The sequence below is a fragment of the Carcharodon carcharias genome, chromosome 1 (assembly GCF_017639515.1).
Source record: "Carcharodon carcharias isolate sCarCar2 chromosome 1, sCarCar2.pri, whole genome shotgun sequence".
NCBI lineage: Eukaryota > Metazoa > Chordata > Chondrichthyes > Lamniformes > Lamnidae > Carcharodon > Carcharodon carcharias.
The window spans coordinates 221794490-221822383 of NC_054467.1; the positions used below are offsets into that span (position 1 = coordinate 221794490).

The 27894-nt window shown below is 42.2% G+C and overlaps 1 protein-coding gene across 2 annotated transcripts in view; it reads left to right on the forward strand.

Annotated features, from left to right (window-relative positions):
* myo5b (myosin VB) overlaps nucleotides 1–27894 on the forward strand; it is a 338678-nt gene that overhangs the window by 107767 nt on the left and 203017 nt on the right. For both annotated transcript variants that reach the window (XM_041190990.1, XM_041190998.1), the window contains exons 3-4: nucleotides 3938–4109; nucleotides 12515–12659. In XM_041190990.1, the coding sequence (XP_041046924.1) occupies nucleotides 3938–4109; nucleotides 12515–12659 (317 nt within the window). The remainder of the gene's footprint in view (nucleotides 1–3937; nucleotides 4110–12514; nucleotides 12660–27894) is intronic.

Genomic DNA, 27894 nt, shown 5'->3' on the forward strand with positions numbered 1-27894 from the left:
GGCATTTGACAGGGTCCCACATAGCAAATTGGTTAGGAAAGTGAAAGCCCATGGGATTCAGGGTAATGTGGCAAACTGGATAAAAGGTTGGCTTTGTAACAGGAAACATAGGGTAATGGTCGATGGATGTCCTTGCGAATGGAAAGTTATCTCAAGTGATGTTCCACGGGGTTCGGTGTTGGGACTCTTGCTGTTTGTGATATATATTAATGATTTGGACGTGATCAATTGGGAAATTTGCAGATGACACAAAGAATGACCGAGTAGTGGATAGTGCAGAGGATAGCCATAATCTCCAAAACGATATAGATGGGTTAGTGGAGTGGGCGGTAAAGTGACAGATGGATTTTAACATAGAGAAGGGTGAGGTCAAGCATTTATGGAGGTCAGACAGTTACAGGGATTACAAAATAAATGGGAATATACTAAGAGGGGTAGATGAAGTGAGAGATATTGGCATACAAGTACACAGATCCCTGAAGGCAGCAGTTCAAGTAGACAAGGTGGTAAAGAAGGCATATGGAATGCTCTTCTTCATTGGCAGAGGTATAGAATATAAAAGTAAGGATATAATGTTGGAATTGTATAGAACACTGGTGAGGCCACAACTGGAGCATTGTGTGCAGTTCTGGTCACCACATTACAGGAAGGACGTAATAGCTCTGGAGAGAGTGCAGAGGAGGTTTACAAGAATGTTGCCAGGGTTAGAAAAGAGTAGCTATGAGGAGAGATTGGATAGGTTGGGGTTATTTTCCTTCGAACAAAGAAGGCTGAGAGGTGACTTGATTGAGGTGTACAAAATTATGAGGGGAATAGATAGATAGACAGGATAAAATTGTTTCCCTTGTTGGAGAATTCTAGAACCAGGGGACATAGATTTAAGATAAGTGGCAGAAGGTGTAGGAGGGGACATGAGGAAGAACTTTTTTACGCAAAGGGTAGTGGGTGTCTGGAATTTGCTGCCTAAGTTGGTGGTAGAGGCAGAAACTTTAAACTTTTTTAAGAAGTACCTGGATCTGCACGTAAAGTGCTGTAAACTGCAGGGCTATGGGCCAGGTGCAGGAAGGTGGAATTAGAAAGGGCACCTGGGTATCCTCGGGCTGGCATGGACAAGATGGGCCGAATGGCCTCCTTCTGTGCTGTAACTTTTCTATGGTTCTATGCAGTGGAGATTATACTTCTTGTTAGGAGGCTGAGATATGTGACAGAGTTGAACAAATTAATGGGCTACATTTTCCACTCATTTACTATGAAGGGATGAATTATGCTTGGATCTCATCAACTTATCATTCACATATTTGTGTGAACTTGTTCCAATTTTGGGACCACTGCCCATTCTCAGATTCACTCCCATAAGCTGGTCTTGCAAACTCTATGACCTGCAGAGTTACTTTATCGCTAAGTATCTAGTTAACATAGCTTGTGGACTGTAACAACCAGATTCCTCTTGTGTACTGGATAATGTGATTTTAGATTTGCTGCCGTGTACTTTTCTTCTATCTTTTGGGAGGCAGACTGATGTGCACGCTAGTGATATAAAGCCAGTTCTATATTAACAAGTTAAATTATTTTTACATAAAATAAAAGAATTAACAGAACATAATTTTCTAGTGAGATTCAGTCAATCCTCTATTCCTCTTTGTAGCATCACAGTAATAAATTATGCAAATTTTAGCCTTTGGCACAATAATTTCAATTATTTCAGACTCAAACCTGCTTCCAGAGAGAGGAAAGCAAATGGTTGCCTTATAACCTCCACTTCTCCCTTGGCTGTCTGTGCTGAGTATTAGCTCCCCAATCTGCCAATTGGCACAACCTCTTTGAAGGAATAATTTCCTCCTGCTTCTCCACCACCTCCCCCAATGTCTCAGTCATGACCCTGGCTGCTAAGTTTTATTCTGTGTGGTGCTTGGTGGTGTCATGAAGAGCATTGAAAACATTGTGTTTGGTGCTGACAAAGTTGTAGTTGAGGTTTTCAACAGTGGCGATGATGAGGCAAGGATGGATGAGGGTAATGTTATCGAGATAAAATAGTTGATCTTGGTGGTGTATAAGATTTGGGTTTTGAAACCCTGTGAATCAAATAGGCACTGAAGTTTAATTTTCATTCCTTCACGGGGTAGGGGCCAGTATTTATTGCCCATCCCTAATTACCTTGAGAAGGTGGCGCAGTCCATGTGGTATAGGTACACCCACAGTGCTGTTAGGGAGGGAGTTCTAGGATTTTGACCCAGCAACAGTGAAGGAACAGCGATATATTTCCAAGTCAGGATGGTGAGTGGTTTGGAGGGGAATTTGCAGGTGATGATGGTCCCATGTCTTTGTGGTAGAGGTCGCGGGTTTGAAAGGTGCTGTTGAAGGAGCACTGGTGAGTTGTTTCAGTGCATCTCGTAGACGGTGCACACTGTTGTCACTGTATGTCGATGATTGAAGGAGTGAATGTTGACGATGGTGGATTGGGTGCCAATCAAATGGGCTGCTTTGTCCAGGATGGTGTCAAGCTTCCTGAGTGTTGTTGGACCTGTACTCACCCAGGTACGTAGAGAGCATCCCAACACACTCCTGATTTGTGCCTTGTCGATGGTAACAGGATTTGGGGAATTGGAAGGTGAGTTACTCGCTGCAGAATTCCCAGCCTCTGACCTACTCTTGTAGCCACAGAATTTGTATGGCTGGTCCAGTTCAATTTTGGTCATGGTTGTGCACCTTTTGGGCTTGGTCTGAGTGAATAGCCAGTGAGGGTGATTGGAAAGAGTTCAGGGTTTGAAGTTTTGGCAGGAGCTGAACAGGATGGTTTTCATCTTGGCCAAATTGGACAAGCTTCTAGTTTATCCACAACATGATTTGGAGAAACCCTCTTAGCATTGTGCTCTCTGTGAAGTTAAGGATGGTGGCGGTGGAGGGATAGAACAAGGGATCTCTTTTGCTAAATAGATTTCTACAATACACAATTCAACAATACCATTGTTTTCTGTATATATTCATTACTGTAAAGTAGCATACATCAGAAAATATGACTATTTCTGGGGGAAGAAAACTGCTCCAAATGGTGTGAAAAATCAACATTTTTGGAGAGAGGCTACCTCAAGTATCACCTGGAAAATAAATTCCATATATAGTGTATATCCACTTCTAAAATTACCACTGTTGTTAGGGCTTGGCACTAGGCTTCCAGCAGATCTGGATCATCCAAGATGTTGCAGCGATATCACATAATCACACAGTGCAGAAGAGGCCCTTTGGCCCATCAAGTCTGCACCGACATGTGAGAAACACCTGACCTACCTATTTAATCCCATTTACCAGCACGTGGCCCATAGGCTTGAACGTTATGAGGTGCCAAGTGCTCATTCAAGTACTTTTTAAAGGATGTGAGGCAACCCACTTCCTCCACCCTCCCAGGCAGCGCATTCCAGATCATCACAATCCTCTGAGTAAAAAGGTTTTTCCTCACATCCCCCCTAGACCTCATGTCCATCACCTTGAACCTATGTCCTCTCGTGACTGACCCTTCTACTAAGAGGAATAGCTAGTCCCTATCCACTCTGTCCATACCCTTCTTAATCTTGTACACCTCGATCAGGTCGCCTCTCAGTCTCCTCTGCTCCAATGAAAATAACCCAAGTCTATCCAACCTCTCTTCATAACTTAAATGTTTCATCCCAGGCAACATCATGGTGAATCTCCTCTGCACCCCCTCCAGTGCAACCACACCCTTCCTATAATGTGGCGCCCAGAACTGCACACAGTACTCCAGCTGTGGCCTCATCAAGGTTCTATACAACCCCAACATGACCTTCCTACTTTTGTAATCTATGCCTCGATTGATATATTACTAGGTTACAAAAGGTTGATGTATCATTGTATTCTGCTGGCTGTGAAGTCTCTTTATTGAATGTGCTTTTTGTTCTTTCATTGTTTCCTGCTTTTTCTGCAGCCGCTTGAGTATCCCATCAACTCAAAGGCAGAGCAGTTACCTTTCCTGCGCAATCCTGATATTCTGGTTGGTGAGAATGATCTGACTGCTCTCAGTTATCTACATGAACCTGCAGTGCTCCATAACTTAAAGGTCCGCTTCCTCGAGTCCAATGCCATATACACGTACTGTGGTGAGTAAAAAAAATAGTAATCAGAGCAAGAGTGACGGGTAGGTAGGCTTCCCTGTTGGTGCAAGTAAGATGAGGCACTTCCTGCCACGGACAGGAAAAGTGAAATGTTGGTTCAAGATGTCAAATTGTTGATGTATGAATTTAGTTGGCACTGTCTCAGGGCAGGGCAGGCAGAGGAGTCAAGTAGAAGTAAATTATTTTTCACTCCCTCCAATGACTCAAGTGAGTTTATCTTGTAAATATGTGAGCCATTGTTTACCAAAAAGTTCACAAATTTTAATCTGCTGTCTGGTGACTTAGTTCAACCCTGCATCTATGGTATTCAAAGCTTTCCAATTGGTCTTGGGTTAGGAAGGAAAAAATTGAGTAGTATTTCAACTCCTAATTACAATTAAGTGACTCAGGCTTTAAAGTGGGCTGGTGTTGATTATGGGTGAGGGCACAATTGGTTCTTCTGTGCTGTTACTAATAGTGAAATAGCTTGCTGCTATTCACTATCAGGGTTCATAGGATCATAGAATAGTTATGGCACAGAGGTTATTCAGCCCATCATGTCTACACTGGCCAAAAAAGAGACAGAGACAGAAAAACTAGCTGTGCCATTTTAATCCCACTTTCCAGCACCTGGTCTGTAGCCTTGCAGTTTACTGCACTTCAAGTGCAGACCCAGGCTTATAATATAGCATAACAGTTATGTTCCTGGACTAGTAATCCACATACTTGGATTAATAATCCAGGGAATATCAAATTCCACAATGGCAGTTTGAGAACATGAATTTAGTTTTCGCAAATAAATCCGGAGGTTTTAAAACAAAAAGCTGCCAACTGATCATGAAACTATCAACTTGTCACAGAAGCCCAACTATTTCAATGATGTCCTTTATGGGAAGGAAACATTCCATCCTTACTTGTGTATACTATTGAAAGGAGTGTTTGGGCCCTTGGATGGTGAGGAGGGGGGAAGTAAAGGGGCAGGTGAAGCAGCACTTCACTTGCACTTTCCTCAATTTAGTCTACCGCATTTGCTGCTCTCAATGTGGTCTCCTCTACATCGGAGACACCAAATGCAGACTGGGTGACCACTTTGTGGAACACCTTCGGTCTGTCCACAAGCATGACCCAGACCTCCCTGTCGCTTGCTATTTCAACACACCATCCTGCTCTCATGCCCGCATGTCTGTCCTTGGCTTGCTGCAGTGTTCCAGTGAAGCTCAACGCAAACTGGAGGAACAGCACCTCATCTTCTGACTAGGCACTTTGCAGCCTTCCGGACTGAATATTGAGTTCAACAATTTCAGATCATGAACTCTCTCCTCCATCCCCACCCCCTTTCCGATCCCCCCCTTTTCCAATAATTTATAATTTTTTTTACACTATATTTTATTCTTTTCCCTACTATTTTAAAATTTATTTCGATCTATTGTTTCATCTCCACCTTTTAGCCTAATTCGATCCCTTCCTCCCACCCCACCCTCACTAGGACCAGCTGCCACTAGCTTGCTTCCCTTAATGTCCCCATTAGCACATCCTTTAGATACTATCACCACTGTCAACACCCCTTTGTCCTTTTGTCTATGACGTCTTTGGCAGTCTCTTCTTGGCCTCCACCTATCACTGGCCCCCTATTGAGCTCTCCCGTCCCACCCACTTGTGCCAGCTTATATTTCATCACATTTCTATATGTGTTAGTTCTGATGAAGGGCCATACGGACTCGAAATGTCAACTGTATCCCTCTCCGCAGATGTTGTCAGACCTGCTGAGTTTTTCCAGGTATATTTGTATTTTGTTTTTGTTCTAGATTTCCAGCATCCGCAGAATTTTGCTTTTATCTTACTGGTCAGGATCTTGTATACTTCAATATACTTCAATCAAATTACCCCTCACTCTCCTAATCTCCAGTGGAAACAGCCCAGTCTGTCTAACCTTCCCTCATAAGACAACCTGCTTTCAACTAGGTTTCAACCTAGTAAACATCCTTTATACAGCCTCCAATGCATTTACATCCTTCCTTAAATTAGGAGACTAAACTGCACACAGTATTCGAGATGCGGTCTCGCCAATGCCTTGTACAACTGAAGCATAATATCCTTACTTTTATGATCTATTCCTCTTGAAATAAAGGATAGCATTCCATTAGTCTTGATTACATGCTGTACCTGCATACTAACTTCTTGTGACTCATGTATGAGGATGCCTAGATCCCTCTGCACCTCGGAATTTTGCAGCATTTGTTCATTTAAGTAATGCTCTGCTTTTATATTCTTCCTGCCTAAGTGAACAGCTTTACATTTTCCCACATTATACTCCATCTGCCAAATTTTTTCCCATTCGCTCAACTTATCTATATCCATCTGCAAACTCCTTATGTCTTCTTCATAACACACTTTCCTACCTATCTTTGTGTCGTCTGCAAATTTAGTTACCATGCCATTGCTCCCCTCATCTAAGTCATTGATGTAAATTATAAAAAGTTGAGGCCCAAGCAGAGACCCCTATGGGACTCCATGCATCACATCCTGCTAATTAGACAAAGACCTATTTATGCATACTGTTTTTTTTTTGCCAGCCAGCCAATCTGCTGTCCAGGCTAATATGTTACCCGCGACACTATGAGCTTTTATTTTCTGCGATAACCTTTGATATGGCACCTTATCAAATGCCTTCTGGAAATCCAAGTACAGCACATCTATAGGCTCACCTTTAACCACAGTGCACGTTACTCCTTCAAAAAACTTAAATAAATTGGTTAAACATGATTTTCCTTTCACAAAACCATGCTGACTCTTCCCGATTACCATGAGTTTTCTAAGTGCCCAGCTATAACCTCCTTAATGATCAATTCTAACACCTTCCCCACAACAGACGTTAAGCTAACTGGCCTATAGTTTCCTGTTTTCTGTCTCCTTCCCTTCTTGAAGAGAAGGATTATATTTTCTACTTTCCAGTCTGATGGAACCTTTTGAGAATCTAGCGAATTTTGGAAAATGAACACTGATGCATCGACTACTTCATTAGCCACCTCTTAAGATCTAGGATGAAGTTCATCAGTACCCAAAGATTTGTCAGCCCACAACTCCATCAGTTTGCTCAGTACTGCTTCCTTAGTGATTGTAATTTCACCAAGTTCCCCGTTCCCCTCTCCCTTCCACCTCCTGTTTTACAGCTATTACTGGAAAGTTTTTTATACCCTCTATTGTGAAGACAGAATCACACAGTGCAGAAGAGGCCCTTCAACCCATCGAGTCTGCACCAACACATGAGAAACTGACATACCTACCTAATCACATTTACCAGCACTTGGCCCATTGCCTTGAATGTTATGATGTGCCAAGTTCTCATCCGGGTACTTTTTAAAGAATGTGAGGCAACCCGCCTCCACCACCCTTCCAGGCAGCACATTCCAGACCATCACCACTCTATGGGTAAAAAAGTTTTTCCTCACATCCCCTCCCCAACACCTTCTGCCCCTCACCTTGAACTTATGTCCCCTCGTGACTGACCCTTCAATTAAGGGAAACAGCTGCTCCCTATCCACCCTCTCCATGTCCCTCATAATCTTGTACGCCTCAATCAGGTCGCCCCTCAGTCTTCTTTGCTCCAGCGAAAATAACCCAAGTCTATCCAACCTCTCTTCATAACTTAAATGTTACATCCCAGGCAACATCATGGTGAATCTCCTCTGCATCCCTTCCAGTGCAATCACACCCTTCCCATAATCTGTTGGTCAGAACTGCACACGGTACTCCAGCTGTGGTCTCACCAAGGTTCTATATAACTCCAACATGATCTCCCTACTTTTGTAATCAATGCCTCAATTGATAAAGGCAAGTGTCCGATATGCCTTTTTCACCACCCCACTAACATGCCCATCCGCCTTCAGAGATCTATAGACACACATGCCAAGGTCCCTTTGTTCCTCAGAACTTCCTAGCGTCATGCCATTCATTGAATACTTCCTTGTCAAATTACTCCTTCCAAAGTGTATCACCTCACAGTTTTCAGAGTTAAATTCCATCTGCCACTTATCTGCCCATTTGACCATCCCATCTATATCTTCCTGTAGCCCAAGACATTCAACCTCACTGTTAACCACCCGGCCAATCTTTGTGTCAGAAACAAAGTATTTGTTCATTTCATCCGCCATTTCCTTATTATCTACTATTAACTCCCCACTGTCACTCTCTAGAGGACCAACACTCACTTTACTTACTCTTTTTCCTTTTTAAATACCTGTTGAAACTCTTGCTATCCGCTTTTACATTTCTAGCTAGCTTCCTCTCATACTCTAATTTCTTTCCCCTGATTAACCTTTTAATCATTCTCTGCCATTCTTTATATTCTGATCAATCATGTGCCACTCAATTTTGCTCAAGTTATTTGCTTTTTCCTTAAGTTTGATGCTTTCCTTAACTTTTTTAGTTAATCTTGGATGGTGGGTCCTCTCCTTAGAATTTTTCTTTATAGTCGGAATGTACTTATTCTGAGTATTCTGAAATATCCCCTTAAATGTCTCTCATTGATTCTCTATTGATCTATTCTCTAGCCTAGTATCCCAGTTCACTTCAGCTAGCTCAGCTTTCCTATCCACATTGATGCCCTCATTTAGGTTTAAACTACTAGTCTTAGATCCACTCTTTTCCCTTTCAAACTGGATGTAAAATTCAAGCATGTTGTGGCTGCTGCTACCAATGCCTTATCACATTACACAATACCAAGTCTAATATAACCTGCTCTCTGGTTGGTTCTAGAACGTGTTGCTCTTAAAAAAAAAACTACTTCGAAAGCATTCTATGACCTCTTCACCAAGCTACTATTGCCAATCTGATTTATCCAGTTTACATGTAGATGAAAATCACCCATAATTTCTGCTGTCCCTTTTATCACAAGCACTCAATATTTCTTCATCTATACTTTGTACTACTTTGTCATTACTGTTAGGCAGTCTGTTGATCACTCCCACTAGTGACTTCTTTTCCCTACTATTCTCATCTCCACCGAAACTGATTGTACATCCTGATCTCCTGAACCAAGGTCATTTCTAGCTAATTGCACCAGTGCAATCCTTGAATTCCCCTTCACCTTTACCCAGCTTCCTATTATTTTTGAAGGTCATATATCCCTCAATGTTCAGGACCCAATCCTTCTCATCCTGCAGCCATGTCTCCATAATGGCTATCAGATCGCATTTATTTACTTAAATGTGCACCATCAATGTTTTATCTCTCTCTGTTCCTTCCTGCTATTCTATGACCCTCATTTCCCATATTACGATTATGGTCTCCTGCCTTGAATTTATCCCTTGATTTGCCACATTTACCCAAGCTTGATCCCTTACTGCAGCTGTACAGGGCCTTGGTGAGACCACATCTGGAGTACTGTGTGCCGTTTTGGTCTCCTTACCTAAGAGAGTATATACTTGCTGTAGAGGGAGTGCAACAAAGATTCACCAGACCAATTGCTAGGATGGTAGGATTGTTGTATGAAGAGAGATTGGATTAACTGGGCCTGTATTCACTGGAGTTTAGAAAATGAGACGGGGCCTCATTGAAATGTATAAAATTCTGACAGGGCTGGACAGACTGGATGCAGGGATGATATTTCTTCTGGCTGAGGGGTCTAGAACAAGGGGTCACAATCTCAGAATACAGGGTTGCCATTTAGGGCTGAGATGAAGAGAAACTTCTTCACTCGAGGGTGGTGAACCTGTGGAATTCTCTACCACAGAAGGCTGTGTATCACTGAATATAGTTAAGAAAGAGATAGATAGATTTCTGGACTCTAAAGGCATCAAGGGGTATAGGGAGAGGGTGAGAGAATGGCATTGAGATACAGGATCAGCCATGATCATATTGAATGTTGGAGTAGGTTCGAAGGGCCGAATGATCTATTCCTGCTCCTGTTTTTTTTCTGTTTCTATGTAGAATGATCTTGCCAATGCTGCACAAAAAGCAACATACTCAAGGATGTCTATAGCAACAATAACAATGGTTTCTCAAAAACAATTTAAGAAATTTACAGCCAATGTGTTATTTTCTTCTACTGGAAAAAGTACTTTAAACCATTAAGGGTACAGATGCTGTTACTGGAAATAAAACATTTATCCATTTTTGTCAAAAACCAAAACAGAAACATAAATACCTGGAAAAACTCAGCAGGTCTGGCAGCATCGGCGGAAAAGAGCACAGTTGACGTTTCGAGTCCTCATGACCCTTCAACAGAACTAAGTAAAAATAGGAAAGGGGTGAAATATAAGCTGGTTTAAGGTGGGGGGGGAGGGATTGTTGGGACAAGAAGCCAGTAATAGGTGGAGATAACCAAAAGATGTCACAGACAAAAGGACAAAGAGGTGTTGAAGGTGGTGATATTACCTAAAGGAATGTGCTAATTAAGAGTAGAAAGCAGGACAAACAAGGTACAGATAGCTCGAGTGGGGGTGGGGTGAAAGAATCAAAAAAGGCTAAAAGGTGGAGATAAACAATGGGTGGAAATACATTTAAAAATAATGGAAATAGGGAAAAGAAAAATCTATATAAATTATTGGAAAAAACAAAAAGGAGGGGGAAGAAACGGAAAGGGGGTGGGGATGGAGGAGAGAGTTCATGATCGAAAATTGTTGAACTCAATATTCAGTCCGGAAGGCTGTAAAGTGCTTAGTCGGAAGATGAGGTGCTGTTCCTCCAGTTTGCGTTGAGCTTCACTGGAACAATGCAGCAAGCCAAGGACAGACCTGTGGGCAAGAGAGCAGGGTGGAGTGTTGAAATAGCAAGCGACAGGGAGGTCTGGGTAATGCTTGCAGACAGACCGAAGGTGTTCTGCAAAGCGGCATCCAGTCTGCGTTTGGTCTCTCCAATGTAGAGGAAACCGCACTGGGAGCAACGAATGCAGTAGACTAAGTTGGGGGAAGTGCAAGTGAAATGCTGCTTCACTTGAAAGGAGTGTTTGGGCCCTTGGACAGTGAGGAGAGAGGAAGTGAAGGGGCAGGTATTGCATCTTCTGCGGTTGCATGGGAAGGTGTCGTGGGAGGGGGTTGAGGAGTAGGGGGTGGTGGAGTTCTGGATCAGGGTTTCATGGATAGAATGATCCCTACGGAATGCCGCCAAGGGGGGGTGAAGGGAAGATGTGTTTGGTGGTGGCATCATGCTGGAGTTGGTGGAAATGGCGGAGGATGATCCTTTGAATGTGGAACGGGGAGAGGACTCCTGCCCAAAGAAGTGAGCACGGAGACGAAGTCGGCGGTAGAAGAGTTCAGCATCATGCCGGGCCCGCAATTCATTGAGATGAGGGCATAAGGGTATGAAACTAAGTCCTTTGCTGAGCACTGAACATTCAGTGTTGGAGAGGGGAACGTCAGGGGGTATAGTGAATACACGGCCGGGGCTGGGATTGGAAGACGGGATGGGGACAGAGGGACAGGCAGGGGTGGAGGGTCCTGGATGGGTGTTGTTGTCGATGAGTTGTTGGAGCTTGCATTACCCAGACCTCCCTGTCGCTTGCCATTTCAACACTCCACTCTGCTCTCATGCCCACATGTCTGTCTTTGGCTTGTTGCATTGTTCCAGTGAAGCTCAACGCAAACTGGAGGAATAGCACCTCATCTTCCGATTAGGCACTTTGCAGCCTTCCGGACTGAATATTGAGTTCAACAATTTTAGATCATGAACTCTCTCCTCCATCCCCACCCCCTTTCTGTTTCTTTCCCCTTCTTTTTGTTTTTTCCAATAACTTATATAGAGTTTTCTTTTCCCACCTATTTCCATTATTTTTAAATGTATTTCCACCCATTGTTTATCTCTACCTTTTAGCCTTTTTTGTATTCCTTCACCCCACCCCACCCCCACTCGGTCTATCTGTACCTAATTTTGTCCTGCTTTCTACTCTTAATTATCACATTCCTTTAGATAATATCACCACCTTCAACACCTCTTTGTCCTTTTGTCTGTGACATCGTTTGGTTATCTCCACCTATTACTGGCTTCTTGTCCCAACAACCGCGCCTGCCCCCTCACCCCCCCCCCCCCCCCCCCCCCCCCCCCCCCCCACCTCCTTAAACCAGTTTATATTTCACCCCTTTCCTATATTTACTTAGTTCTGTTGAAGGGTCATGAGGACTCGAAATGTCAACTGTGCTGTTCTCCGCCGATGCTGCCAGACATGCTGAGTTTTTCCAGGTATGTCTGTTTCTGTTTTTGTTTTGGATTTCCAGCATCCGCAGTTCTTCGCTTTTATCTCTGTATCCATTTTTGTGCCTAGTGTCACCAACCCTTGTCTCTTTAAATCATTCCAGCCAGCAGCCAGAGACTGTCTGGCTTATTGGTCTGGATGAGATTTGCATGCAGACTGCAGAAGTGAAAATGATAGTGCACTTGATCTTTGGATGTGTTATAGTGATGTTCTATGTTTCTAGGTATTGTGCTGGTTGCTATCAATCCCTATGAACAGTTGCCAATTTATGGAGAAGATGTCATTCAAGCTTATAGTGGACAGAACATGGGGGACATGGACCCCCATATCTTCGCAGTGGCCGAAGAAGCGTACAAACAAATGGCTAGGTGAGTGGTTTTATGCAAATTGTTGTTGACTTTCTTACCTAATAATGTGGGAAAAACAAATTCCAGTATCAAACATTTTTAATACATGTGCAAAAATCTACACATTGTGAGGTGCTGGTTGAATACGTGAGGTGTGTAATCAAACTGCTGTTCTACTCCTGTGTTGCTGGTGCTTTGCAATCTAAGAATTGAAGGCATTGTTAGAAATGGAAGAAAATGAAGCTGCCTTATTATGCCTGAAGCTATAAAAGAATACTAGAGGCAATTTACAACTGGGCAATAACCTGGCTCACTATCCTCATGTAAAATCCAATTGATTTCCATTCTATTGAAAGTATGGGGTCACATAAAGGTTACCACCCAATGTGACTTCATCAGTCCCTCTGGAGTGAGGATGAATTGAATCCACTCTGGCTTGATGGATTCTGTGATGACTGATAAGTCCAGTGTGTGACCTGCAGACTCTGCCACATGTGGGGCAGGAGGTGCTTGAAGGGTCGGACAGATGAGTTTTTGGGAGGTTTGTGCACTCTCTCTGTTGCCTTGGCTTCACCTATGCATGTTTCTGACAAAGGACTGGTGTCTTCCTGAATGAACCTTCTCCATTTCGGTTGGTCACAAACCAAGGACTCCCATGAGTTAGCGTGGATGTTTGACCTCTTCATGGATGTCTTGAAGACATCCCTAAAGTGATTCCATTGTTTTCCTAGGAGACTCCTGTTGTGACCAAGTTCCAAGTCGAGCAGTTACTTTGGGAGTCCGGTGTACGACATGCCCGTGAGTGGTTTTGTGTGATTGGCGCATCGATTCTACGCATGTTGGCTTGGGAGAGGATGCTGCTGTTGGACCGTCTTTCTTGTCAATGAATTTGGAGGATCTTGTGAAAGCACTGCTGGTGCTTCTCCAGTTCTCTGAGGTGTCCATTGTAGGTTGTCCAAGTCTCCGAAGCATATAGGAGGGTGCGAAACACCGCTGCTTGTAAACCATGACCTTGGTCCCGAGTTTGAGATTCTCATTTTCAAGTATTCTTTTCCTCAGTCAGCTGAAGGCTGAGCTGGCACATTGGAGGCAGTGAAGAATTTTGTCATCAATGCCTGCCTACGTTGAGAGGAGACTCCCATGATATGGAAAATGATCCACATTTTCCAGTAACTTGCCATTGATTTTTATTGATTTTGTTGGGGTTGGGGGTACGGAGGGGAGTGTTGTGCCATGGGAGCTGGCTACCACCCTGGTGTGCACAGTGATGTTGTCTGTATTCTGGTAACAGTCGGAGTTCCGCCTTGGTGGTGTGTTTTGGTTTAGCTGGAAGAGGCTGTGCTTCTTGCTGTAGTTCTTTTTGTCTTTTCATCTGCTGGCAGCACTTCCGGTAGGATTTTCTGTGCCCCCCCGCCGCCCGCCACCATGATCTCCTGGTCCCGCCGCGAGTCAATGGACTTCTGGCTGGGGCACCGCCTTGCCTGCGGCGGGTCCTGCCTGTGATGGAGCTGGAAAATCCTGGCCTTAACGTATGAGAAGAATTTGCTGCACACGGAAAGTTCAAGAATATTTTCTTAATATGAATTGTAGATTGGTGAATATGGTTTGACTGTAGTATGGGGGCAGTGGGATACTGATTTCCACTATTTTGTGAATTTATTAATTCACACTCACGTTTCTATTTCTTTATTTTTAATAATTTTTCTCCTCCCCTCCCCTCCCACTTCTGTCTCACACTTCTCCAAAGAATGTTAATTTCACCGAAATCCGGAGAAGCTTGGAACTGGACGTTATTACAAGACAGGAAGTTTAAGGAAGTACAGAAAATTGGATCCATTTCCGGAGGAGACAGAGAAAGGAGAACTGAGGATTGTTAAAGCATAGATGGGTTAATGGAGTGGGCGGTAAAGTGGCAGATGGATTTTAACATAGAGAAGTGTGAGGTCATACATTTAGGGAGGTCAAACAGTTACAGGGATTACACAATAAACGGGAATATACTAAGAGGGGTAGATGAACCGTGAGATCTTGGCGTACAAGTACACAGGTCCCTGAAGGCAGCAGTTCAAGTAGACAAGGTTGTAAAGAAGGCATATGGAATGCTCTCCTTCAATGGCAGAGGTATAGAATATAAAAGTAAGGATATAATGTTGGAATTGTATAAAACACTGATGAGGCCACAACTGGAGTATTGTGTGCAGTTCTGGTAACCACATTACAGGAAGGACATAAATCTCTGGAGAGAGTGCAGAGGAGGTTTACAAGAATGTTGCCAGGGTTAGAAAAGTGGAGCTACGAGGAGAGACTGGATAGGTTGGGGTTATTTTCCTTCGAACAAAGAAGGCTGAGAGGTGACTTGATTGAGGTGTACAAAATTATGAGGGGAATAGGTAGAGTGGACAGGATAAAATTATTTCCCTTGATGGAGAATTCTAGAACCAGGGGACATAGATTCGAGATAAGTGGCTGAAGGTATAGGGGGGACATGAGGAAGAACTTTTTTACACAGAGGGTAGTTGGTGTCTGGAATTCACTGCCCAAGTTGGTGGTGGAGGCAGAAACTCTAAACTCTTTTAAAATGCACCTGGATCTGCACCTAAAGTGCTGTAAGCTGCAGGGCTATGGGTCGAGTGCAGGAAGGTGGGATTAGAAAGGGCACTTGGGTGTCATTGGGCTGGCATGGACAAGATGGGCTGAATGGCCTCCTTCTGTGCTGTAACTTTTCTATGGTTCTATTGCAGAGCCAAAGAGAGCCAAATTGGTGCCCTAATGACAGAGGTTTCTCTCTTCCACTTTCCATTCTGTCTTGTCGAGGTTTCTGGCCTGATTACAAATCAAAACCTGTCCTCTGCTATTAATTTTTCAAACTCTTCGCCCACCTTTGCTGCAATACACCAAACCATAGGTGGCAAAGAAGCAATAGTTTACATTGCGTTAGTTGTGTATCTATTGGGAATGATTAACAGGGAGAGCTCAGAGGGCTTAAATCTTCAGTACAGCCTGTCTAATGGAATCACATAGTGAATTCATTTGGTGATATCTGCTTAAAACAGATTAAATCCAATGAACTGCCGCAGTTATTTGTCCAGAGCCTCCCTTTTGCAGTAATTTTCACACACATCTTCCATTTCTTTGGAGGCAGAAAAGAAGTGCCTAGATTCACTTAGGAAACATACATGCATTTTGAAAAAAATAAAAACCAAGAGAATAGTGTCTGATTTAGTTAAGTTCTGGAGGTTGTAATTGGCACTGGCTTGAATTGTCCTGCATAAATGAACATCTGATTTATGCCTGGTAACATCAATCATCAGAAAACTGGAGAAGACTCTAATTATTTCTAAGACGGCAGCGTTTTATTTTTGTCCTCCAAGTTAGTTTTTTCTCCTTCTTCCACTGAAAGCTTTGCTGTGTTATGGGTCCCTAGCCAACGGCTTCTCCTCAGTCTCGCCCACTTGCCATCAGAGATATTCCTCTATATGTGAGCATTGGGAGTGAATGTTGGCAGGTTTTTCATTTTGGGAGAGGTGAGGGCTACATCACAGATAAGCCTAATGTTGTTCTCATCAGTCGACAAAAACATGCACTTTCTAGCAAAGAGCAAGGTCACTGTTTGTAATTAAAAGCTGGCTGATACTTCTCCTCCTTTATCTTCTCTCCCAGCCCTGGGGTGCTGAGGTCATTTCTAATGCCCCTATCCTAATCCTGACTCTGATCAGCTCACTAAGCACAGACCAAGGATGGGATTTGGGGTCTAGTTTGTGGCTGTCCATTGGTTAGTGTATTTGCTAGTCATTTGACAAAGAAGAAGGAATTTGGCAGCAGCTCCTTGCTTACTGTATGAGCGAAGTTAAGTATTTAAAAAAAAATAAAACCATAGGAGCCAAAATGGTCGGTAAGAAATTAACAGAGGATTAGCAGCCAAAGTGTATTATACTACATCTCTTGTTTGCCAAATTCTATCTTGGTTTATATATGCAGAATGTTGAAATTTTGGCCAGTGGTGACACTTTTTCTATACAGAATTCCAACAGATTGGTTATTACTTTGTTGATCCATCGTTTGAGTATATAAGACCAACCTGAATGCAGAAGGGATGTCTTGTCACAAGAGTGCCTCCAGCAATTCACGAACAACTATAATCTGTATGATACAAGAAACAGAAGGAGCATAAACATGTAATACAGTCCCCATGGAGAACTATAGTTTTTAGTAGTATGGAGCATTCAGCAATCTGTCTTTTCTGTTTCGGGATGCATTATTAGAGGCTAAGGGTCAGTGCTCCTTCCACTTAAAAATTACTTAAATTGACTGACTGAAACAAAATCCCGATGTAGCTCTTGGCAGATTGTAGCCATTAAGTATAACGTATATCATCCCTTTTCAATGAACTATTTTCTCCATCATTGTATCCTCCGCCACCAAAATTTTCTATCCACTTATTTTGAAGGCACTGACCCATCTTGTAGTTCTTCAGGAACTGGTAGCTCTTTTGAGTTCAGAGGCATGTCTAGGAATTTTGCAGGATGTCACAGCCCATGCAACATCCCCACCTCAGTATCTTTATAAGCAACTCACATGGCTCATATTCTTCAAAACACAGAAGCTGCTTACTGCTATATAAATAATGAGCAAGCAGCAACATAAGGAAAATGTGTGAAATAAATCAAATTAGCCTTTAATTAACCTCAAAAGACCACTCCATCACTGGACGCTATCTATCACCAGTGCACCGTGGCTGTATATCTACAGGATGTGCTGCAATAGCACAGCATATTTACTTCAAGAATACTTCTCAATTGCAGGGCTTGTTGCCATTGAGGACAAGAGCAGCACCATCATGGGAATAACTTTGTCTACAAGTTCCTTTCTGAGTATCACACATCCTGACGTGAATATTATTGTTCTTCCTTGATAGTCATTGGATCAAAATCCTGAAAATTCTTGGGGGAGCACCATCAGCATCAGCACAAGGCGGTTCAAGGGGATAGCTCAGCATAACAGTCTCTGCTTGGCCTCTAGGAGCGGTCAGTAATTGGAGCCTAGCCACTGTTTTCCACATCCTGAGAATATGTCCTTCCAAAAATCACAAAGTGTCTCAAAACTAACTTCTTACCACTTCTGGGATATAGTCATTCTCATCAGTTAAACTTTGAGTTGTTAAAGGGACAAGTAAAATTAAACAGAGCCCCATTTCAGCTGCAGAGTGAACAATAGTGTGCATACATACCAACCTATGAAATATGGAAATGCTGATGAACTGCTTCAAAAAAAACTGGTGACCCTATAGAAATTTGAACTCTCACACCAATATACAACTTAAAAATAGTTCTGAATAAAGGCTCTGCTTCATGGCAGCTATATAAGTTTAAAAAAAACTTTTTTTTAAATTTACATTGGAATAATGTCAGTATTTTGTGATCACATTCCACAATTCAGTTTGATTTTCTGTGAAAAATGAAATCCTTAATTGAAGTCCCATTTGTTCTGGAGCTTTGAACCTTCTGAAGGCGGAACAAAAGGCTTTTTATGTGAATGCATCACCACTGAGCTGTAAGAACTATGTACAATAGCAAGTTCAAAGTTACCCTTCAGAAGTAGGTCACTCATGAAGCAAAATAAACTGAACAAGCTGCATTGACAGCACTTAATATAACTTCTATCTCATTGTGAGACTATTACTCTAATTGATCAAATTTAGGCAGTTTTCACCATGCAGTCAGAGTGGATCCTTCTACCCATATGTTTAATCTCTATACACAAACATCATCACTGCTGTAACATTACAGTGTTCTATAATAAGTGTTCACAAGGGAAGATATGATAACACAACTTTCACAAACAGCCTAGGCCATCTTGCTTTGCATCAGGTATGGTTCATTCACTGGGTTGGGGGAGGGGTGGGGTCCATTTGATTCCCATTGGCTTCAATTTTGCTGGGGCTGTTGGTGCCATATTTTGCCGAATGTCATCTTGATGTCAGGAGCACCTGCTTTCACCTCTTCTCTGACATTCAGCTCTCGTGTCTATGTCTGGGTCAAATTTGTGATGTGGTCATGGTTTCAAGTGGTTCTGAGCATCAGTGAGCAGATCATTGAGGAATGAATGTTGCTTGACCACACTATTGGTGACAATTTCTTTGAATTTACAGATGATTACGTGGAGGCTAATGGGAGGAGAATTGGCTGGGTTAGATTTGTGTGGATAAGAGACATACTGTAGCAAACTTTCACATTGTTGAGTTGATGCCGGTGTCAGAACTATACTGGAATAATTTATCTAAGGGAGTAAGCGCTCTGAGGCACAAGTCATTCATCATGACAGGGAGTACTGCTTTAGAAGCCCTTCATAATCAATCAGTTTAACTGCAGTAATTAAGTGGAAGTTACTTCAAGCTCAGAAGTTACTGACTTGATAATATTATGGTCAGGCCCATATTTTAATAGTAATGTTTACCAAAGCCTCTTCCCATCCACAGATGCTGCAGAAAGTACAACAGCTACAATAAGCTTCCATCGAGCAGTTAGTTATGATTGTGCAGGTCATGGTAAAGCTTATAATAAAGAGCTTGCATTTATATAGCACTTTTCATGGCCTCCGGATGTCCCAAAGTCTTTAACAGCTAATGACTACAGTTGCTTTTTTTCACTAAAATTCCATTAACTAAATGACTTATTTCGGGTCAATATAATAAGTTGCTGTTTAGTTATGGTCTATTTTAGCCTCCACGTATCTGGATGAACATTTGGAATTTGTCTTCATCTTTTTGTTTCACTAACATTCCAGGAGGCCAAATTAAAAGTTTTGATTTTATCGATTAGGTCAGCTCACTTCAAACAATGAGAGACTTAAGGAAAAGAAAAACATCTTTGGCTGCTTGAAGATCTTAACATCCACATTGACTTGCTGACTGGGCACTTCTAAAATGGCTATATTGAAAAGATTACAAAGAACTTGCTTATTCTCTGCCATCATGTGTGGATAGTATTCAGCAACAGTAATGTAATGAAGATATGAATTTTAAAAGATATATTTTACTAGAGCCATATTAATAAAGAATCTGCATTAATTTACTCCAAAGGTTCCATTGGCAGAGTAGAGCTTGATGGTTGGGAACGCAAGGTGGGAATGCAGGTCATAAAATGATGTTGCTGAGGGGCAGCATGCAGATAAGAAATACGAGGGGGACAATGACATCTCCTTGGGAACACCAGAGATAATTGTGCCAGAGCAGGAAGAGAAGCCATTGCCAGTGATTTTCTGGCTGCAATTAGAATGAAACCAAGTGAGAGCAGTCCCATCTAACTGGACGACAGCGGAGAGGCACTGGAGGAGGATGGTGTGGTCAACCATGTCAAAGGCTGCAGACAGGTCTATAGCCCAATATTTTGTTGCTGAATCTTTTCTAGGGCACATTTATATAGTGCCTTTCATGGTATCAGCCAATGAAGTACTTTTGAAGCGTCATCACTTGTGTAATGTCGGAAAAGTGACAGCCAATTTGTACAGAGCAAGTGCTCTCAAACAATTAAAAAATGACCAGATAATCTGTTTGTGAGAATAGTTGAGGGATGAATTGGCCAGGAAACTGGGGAGAACTCCATGTGCTCTTCTTCGAAATAATACTGGGGAATCTTTTGAGTTACCGAAGAGGACAGATGGGGCCTCGGTTTAATGTCCCTAAAACAAAAATGGCACCTATGGAAGTGCACTATCCCTCACTACTGCACTGGGATGTCAGTTTGGATTATGTGCTCAAGTCTCTGGAGTGGAATTTGAACCCTCAATCTTGTGATTCAGAAGTGAGAATGCTAGCACTTGAGCTGTAGCTGACGCCAAATCATCATACAGCCCATTGTGTTGTTGCTGAATCTTTGCTAGAGCAATCCAAAACCAAAACCTCGTAATCAAAAAGTTAAATGTGCTATAAATTCCATTACATAATTTTTAACAATTGATAACCAGGCATTATGGAATAGTGTATCTGGGATAATTTTCTGCGTTTATGATGTCAACGATGTGAACTCAGGGAAGCAGCCCTTTAGTTTCTTTTGCATACACTATTGACGGGGAGAAAATGTTTAATTTGCATACTCTACTCAAATGGGATAAAGTGTAACTAAACTGTAATGAGAGCCTTGACTTTGGAGCAAACAAATGCAAATAATGCATATTCTAGCCATTAAGTAGTTGTGTGTTTCTGAAGGATTTGGTTTCGAATTTTACATTATTTCCTGTGTTCTAACAGCGATTGAGGCTTCACCCAAGTGTAGCATAAATTGTGCACTTGGAGGTTCAAAACAATCTTATAATTTACTTTGTTATACTGAATGTAAAATCATTTCACTAACCTTTAACAAAGACTCAACTCAAGCAGGACACATAGTCTTTTAAGAGTTTGGTGACATAATTTTAGCGTAGGGTTGCCAACCGTCCAGGATTATCCTGGATTCTCCACAAATTAAAGATTGATCTCCTGGGAATAATTTACAACAAACCTGGAGAAAAATTAATTGGGGCATTAAAATGTTTTACTTCATTCTCTTGGAACATTTACTTATTAGTTTTAAACTTTTTGGAGGCGGGGGCGAAAAGAGGTTACATGCATTTTTTGACTATCATTCAATCAGCTAAAAGAAAGTCTGTTCGCTTTTCAATTGATATGGGAAGGCAAAGCTCCTTGAGGATGGCCATATCCCCCGACCAGTGCTGAATGTGTGGCTGTTGGAGACAGGATTGTCATGTGACAATATCTGCGAGACTTTATCCAACCAAAATTGGGAACCTTATTTTATTGGGTTATTTTTAATCCCAAATGTTGTCAAGACCTGTGCAGCAGCTGAAAATGATTAAGAGCTGGGACTCTAATGTTGGTCTACTATGAACCATTCGGGCTTGGCCTAAATAGCCAAGTGGTTATGGTACTGGGCTTGTAAACCCAAGATCAAGAGTTCAAATCTCACAATGGCAAACTATGAAATAATATAACTTCATCTGAATAGGAACAGATGGAAACGTGTTTGTACTCGAAAGAGCTACTATGATCCATTCTTTGCAGAGTGCTTTGTGTTATGACACAACAGTTGATAAAGGCTGTGTTATTTAAAATCCCAGAGGGAAATTTTAAACAACTGTCATAACCTGCATTTTCAATTGGTATGTTTGAGATGCAACTCTGAATTCAGAAATGAAATCACCAAGCCCCCAGAGGTTTTTTTTATATAAATTTAACATTTATTAATTTTACAAGGTATTAAACACAAACACATCTACAAATTACTACCATAATAACTATTAAACAAATCCCCAAATTAATCACTCTCAGGTAATCTTCCCCAAGACAACAATAACCCATAAACTTTAAACAGACACCAGGCAAAGCACATTTTATCTTAGGAATTCAAAATGAGGTTCCTTCCAATTTGTTTGCTTTGCAGACAGTTGTCGGGCTTACAGGTGGCTTGGATGCCTCTTACATGCCCCCAACTTCCACATACAAAACTCTTCTGTATATACCTAGCCTCCCTTTGAATGTAAATTCTCATTTTATTACCTGGCCCTTTGAACTCCACCTCTTCTAACAATAAAACCCCTTCCATTGTACCAATTTTATTAGTAATATAAACATATTGCTTGGTGTCTCCTGGCTAGGTGGAAGAATTCGCCCCCAGTCTTTGAATGGCTTATTCAACAAAATGCAAATGTACCCTCTACCTTACTATGTACATCTCAAAACTATTCATCAAAGCACCCAGACTAGCTGGCTTTAACCCAATTAAGACACACACACAGACACAGACACCACTACAAGTCCAATTTAAAATAATTTCCAGTAACGTTATATTCATTAATATCTCTCCATGACATTTGAATGACCAGGAAAAGCAATGGAATATTATTCTGCATGTTGTAACATTCTTTTGAACAGATTTAAACAGGACTGCCTCCTGCTTCATGGTGGCATCGTTAGCATTCTGACTTTCTGCAGAATCACGTATTTCAATTGTTCTTATGTTTACAGAGAGTAAGCATATTGTACCTGCTGGAGAAGACTAGTGTCTGCAGGATCACCCTTCTCTAACTCCCCATGGCTCTCATTGTAATGCTGTGTTTTCCTTTGCATTGAGATTGTACTTTGGAGAAAATTATCCAAAAATTCCTCCCCGTCTCTTGTGTCGGGGTGTTTTTGGCTGCTGGATGGATTCAGCCCATGGAATAAAAGGGACAGTAGCAGCATGGACACAACATTGTCTGAGTGACAGGAAACAGAGAAATGGTGTTGAATGGTTTTTTGTACTGGAGGAAAGTATATAGTGGGGTCCGCCAGCGTTGGTGTTAGGACCTATGGGCAGAATTTTTCATCCCGTGGGCAGGTGCACATCCGTCCCGAGCGGGACTGAAAAAGTGCGCGATGACGTTGGGCGAGTGTCCCGATGTCACCGCGCACTCGTGATATTTTGTTCGGTGGGCGCGCGCGCGAGAGGCGGCAACGTGCCCGCCGACAATTAAGAGGCCTATTAAGGCCCTTAGGTTATTAATTAAGTTGCGTCTTTCATTGCCCGCTCAACCGTTCAGTTGGCGGGCAGGCAAATGGGCCAGGTGGCCTTTGCGTTTTTAACAAAATCTCATTCACAGGCGGGATGAGGTTCTTCTTCATGTGACTGAGTCACACGTGGGGACGTGTTTATGTAATATATAAAAAAAAGTTTATTTTTCACTTTAAAATCCTTCAGCTCCCTGAGGCAGCTTTGTGCCTTCAGGGAGCCGTTGGTGCGTGCTCCCCCGCACATGTGCACACTTCAGCACTCGCGCTCCTCCCGCCCTCACCCCGGCAGGGCTGAGGCTCTTAGTGCACCTTTCAAGCTGATAATTGGCATTGGCCAGCCAGCATGAAATCGCAGCCTGCGGTCAGTCTCACAGCCGTTACCAGATGGGCCCGCCCGTCCGACAAGGGGAAAATCCTGTCCTATGTATTCCTGATATATAATACTGACCTAAACTTTGGTGTACAGGGCACAAGTGCAACATTTGCAAATGATACACAATTTGGAAGTATTTTGAACTGTGAGGAGGATAGAGATAGATTTCAAGAGGACATCGACGGGCTGGTGGAATAGGTGGACAAGTGGCAGATGAGAAACTTAATGCAGAGAAGTGTGAAGTAATTCATTTTGGGGGGAAAGACGAGGAGAGGCAATATAAAATGAAAGGTACAGTTCTCAAGGTGATGCAGGAGCAGGGAGACATGGGGGTGTATATATATATATATATATATATATATATATATATATATATATGCATAAATCATTGAAGCTGATAGGGCAAGTTGAAAGTGTGGTTAGTAAAGCATGCTAGATCCTGCTCTTTATAAACAGAGGCATAGCCAGAATTTTACATCCTATGGGCGGGTAGGCAGGTGTAAAATCACGCGAAAAGATGTTGGGCAGGCATCCCAATGTCATTGCGTACTCGCGCGATATTTCGCTTGGCGGGCACGCAAAAGTCGTAAGTGCGCCTGCCGACAATTAAGAGGGCAATCAAGCCCATTAATGGCATAATTGTCTCCGATTTTTCGTGCCCCTTCCAACCTTAACGGTTGGCGGACCCAAATTGACCAGGCGGCCTTTGCATCTTTCATCAAACCTCATCCAAGGACAAGATGAAATTTCCGTTCTGAAATAAAATAAAAATAAATATCTGTGGACAGCATTTTTATGAGACATGTTTTCAGGTACTTGATTGTGATGCACGGGCTTTTTGTTTGCAGCTTTTTAAACCTTTTATTTGATAATTTTCAGGTCTGCAGCTCCCTGAGGCAGCTGGATTCCTTCGGGGAGCTTTCTCGCAGTGCTCACCCGCGCCTGTCCCCACCCCCACCCCCACCCGGGCAGCGCTGAGCTTTTCAGCACATGTTCCACGCTGGCTGGCCGTTAATTGGCCAGCCAGTGTGAAATTGCGGTCGGAGGTCGATCGCGTTTGGGGGGCCTGTTTCCCGAACGCTCCCAAGCCCGCTGATTGCGCGTGCCCGCCAAAGATAAAATTCAGGCCATAGAGCACAAAAGCAAGGAAGTTATGACGAGCCTTTATGAAACACTGTTTCAGCCTCAACTGCAGTGTTGTGTCCAGTTCTGGGCACCATGCTTTAGGAAGGCATTAGACAGAGTGCAGAAAGAATTCACAAGAATGGTTCCAAGGATGAGAAACTTCAGTTATGTGGATAGATTGGAGAAGCTGGGGCTGTTTTTCCGTGGAGAAGGGATGGTGGAGAGGAGATTTAATAGAGGTGCTCAAAAACATGAGGGGTTTGGACAGAGTAGAAAGGGAGAAACTTCCTATTGGTGGAAGGATTGAGAACAAGAGGACACAGATTTCATGTAGTTGGCAAAAGAATTAATGGCGACTTGATAAAACTTTTTTATGTAGCGAGTGGTTTGCACCTGAGAGTGGTGAAGGCAGATTCAAGCGTAGGTTTCAAAAGAGACCATTACCTGAAGCAAAATAATTTGCAGATCTACAGGGAAAAGTTGGGGGAGTGGGATGAGGTGAATTGCTCCTTCAGACAGCCAAAGCAGACACAAAGGGCTGAATGACCTACCTCTGTGCTGTAATCATTCTGTGATTCTATGATTCATTGCCCTTGCTCATTTAACATGTGGTTGTTTAAGGACAGCTGCACTTCTGTGGATGTGGCCCTGTTAATTTCTGCTTCTGTTTAAAAGTGTTTCGCAAGTGGAAAACCCCCCAATGGTCTGAATCAGAATGAAAGAAGAAATGTTCAGCATAGTGATATTCTCTTTGCAGTTATGAGAAGAACTAAGTTTGAAGGAAAGATCTGTTCAACATTGTAAAACATATAAACGCCAGCAATATGAAGTGGATCAGATAGAATCGGAATGAGAACTATTGTAACATTTTGTGAGGGCCCTTTGTCCCATTGAATGTTATCATTTTTGGGGAAATTCCCCTCAATTGGACCATATGTTTTATAATCATGTAAAGCAATATAGCTGCTTTAAGTTGTAGAAATATTACTGTGAAGCAAGAAGAAATTGAGAAAGTTCCGCCTGTCGAATATTCTTTTTAAACATGCAGTTTATTTATATTCAGCTGTCCAATGTTGGAGAGTTTTGAAGAGTCGGTAATGAATCTGTCAGGGTTCTGTACGATTTACTGTGATTTGTTTAAGCATGTGTTAATGTCGTAGTTTGGTGATCAGCATGTCAATTCTTTTTGCTTTTAGTGTGCACGTCTCTGTGTTTGTGACCAAATCAATTAATTAAGCGATAGAGACATCAAAGAAACACAAAACAAGTTGGACAGAAGCACACGGCCAAGGAATTGGTTTTTAACAAAAGTGAAAACATACGAACATACAAATTAGGAACAAGAGTTGGCCCATCAGCCCCTCGAGCCTGTTCTGCCATTCAGTAAGATCATGGCTGATCTGATTGTGGCCTCAACTCCACATTCTGCCTACCCCCCGCCCCCCAAATAACCTTTGACTCCCTTGTTAGTCAAGAATCTACCTTGCCTCTGCCTTAAAAATACTCATTGACTCTGCCTCCAAAGCTCTGAGGAAGAGTTTCAAAGATTTACAACCTTCTCTGAGGAAAAAAATTCTTCTCACCTCCGTCTTAAATGGGAGACCCCTTATTTTTAAACTCTGTTCCCTAGTTCAAGTCTCTCCCACATAGGGAAATATCCTTTCAGCATCCACCCTGTCAAGTCCCCTCAGGATCTTATATGTTTCAATAAGATCACCTCTCAATCATCTAAACTCCAATTAATACAGGTCCAGCTTGTCCAACCTTTCATCATAAGATAAACCCCCATCCTAGCTATCAATTGAGTGAACCTCTAAACTGCCCCTAATATATATTTTTGTATATTCTTCCATAAATAAGGAGACCAAAACTGTACACAGTACTCTAGCTGTGGTCTCACAAACGCTCTGTAGAACTGTAGCAAAACATTCCTACTTTAATGGTCCATTCCCCTATAATAAACAACAATATTCCACTTGCCTTCCTAATCACTTGCTGTACCTGTATACTACCTTCTCCTGATTCATGTACCTGGACACCCCCAGGTCCCTCTGTTTACAGAGTTCTGCAATCGCTCTCCACTTAAATAATATGTTGCTTTTCTGTTCTTCTTACCAAAGTGGACAAGTTCACATTTTCCCACTTCATACTCCATCTGCTAAATTTTTGTCCCCTCACTTAACCTATCTACGTCCCTTTGCAGAATCCTTATGCCCTCTTCACAACTTACTTTCCTACCTATCTTTGTGTCATCAGCAAACCGTACATCCAAGGCAATTGATATAAATTGTAAATAGTTGAGGCCCCAGCACTGATCCCTGTGGCACTCCACTTGTCACATAAGACCTATTTATCCCTACACTCTGCTTCCTGTTAGCTAACGAATCCTCTATCCATGCTCCCTCCCCCATCCCCACCCCCTTCTGTTTCCCCCTTCCTTTTTTTTTCCAATAAATTATATAGATTTTCCTTTTCCCACCTATTTCCATTATTTTAAAAACATTTTTTAAATCTTTTATGTTCTCCCCACCCCCACTAGAGCTATACCTTGAGTGCCCTACCATCCATTCTTAATTAGCACATTCGTTTAGATAATATCACCAACTTTAACTTTAACACCTATGTGTTCTTTTGTTCTATTGTTGTTGACATCTTTTGATGATCTGCTTCTATCACTGCTTGTTTGTCCCTACAACCACACCCCCACTCCACTTCTCTCTCTCTCTCTCTCTCTCCGCCCCCCACACACACACACCTTAAACCAGTTTATATTTCAACTCTTTCTTGGACTCGAACGCAAGTTCTGTCGAAGGGTCATGAGGACTTGAAACGTCAACTCTTTTCTTCTCCGCCGATGCTGCCAGACCTGCTGAGTTTTTCCAGGTAATTCTGTTTTTGTTTTTGTTTTGGATTTCCAGCATCCGCAGTTTTTTTGCTTTTATCTCTATCCATGCTAATACGTTACCTCCTACACCATGAGTTCTTATTTTATGTAGTAACCTTTGGTGTGGCACCTTGTCAAATGTCTTCTGGAAATCTAAGCACAGCAAATCCACGGGTTCCCCTTTAACCACATTGCTTGTTATTTCCTCAAAGAACGCCAATAAATTAGTCAAACATGGATTTCCCTTTCACAAAACTATGTTGACTCTGCATGATTGCATTGAGATTTTCTAAGTGACCTGCTATAACCTCCTTAATAGATTCCAGCAATT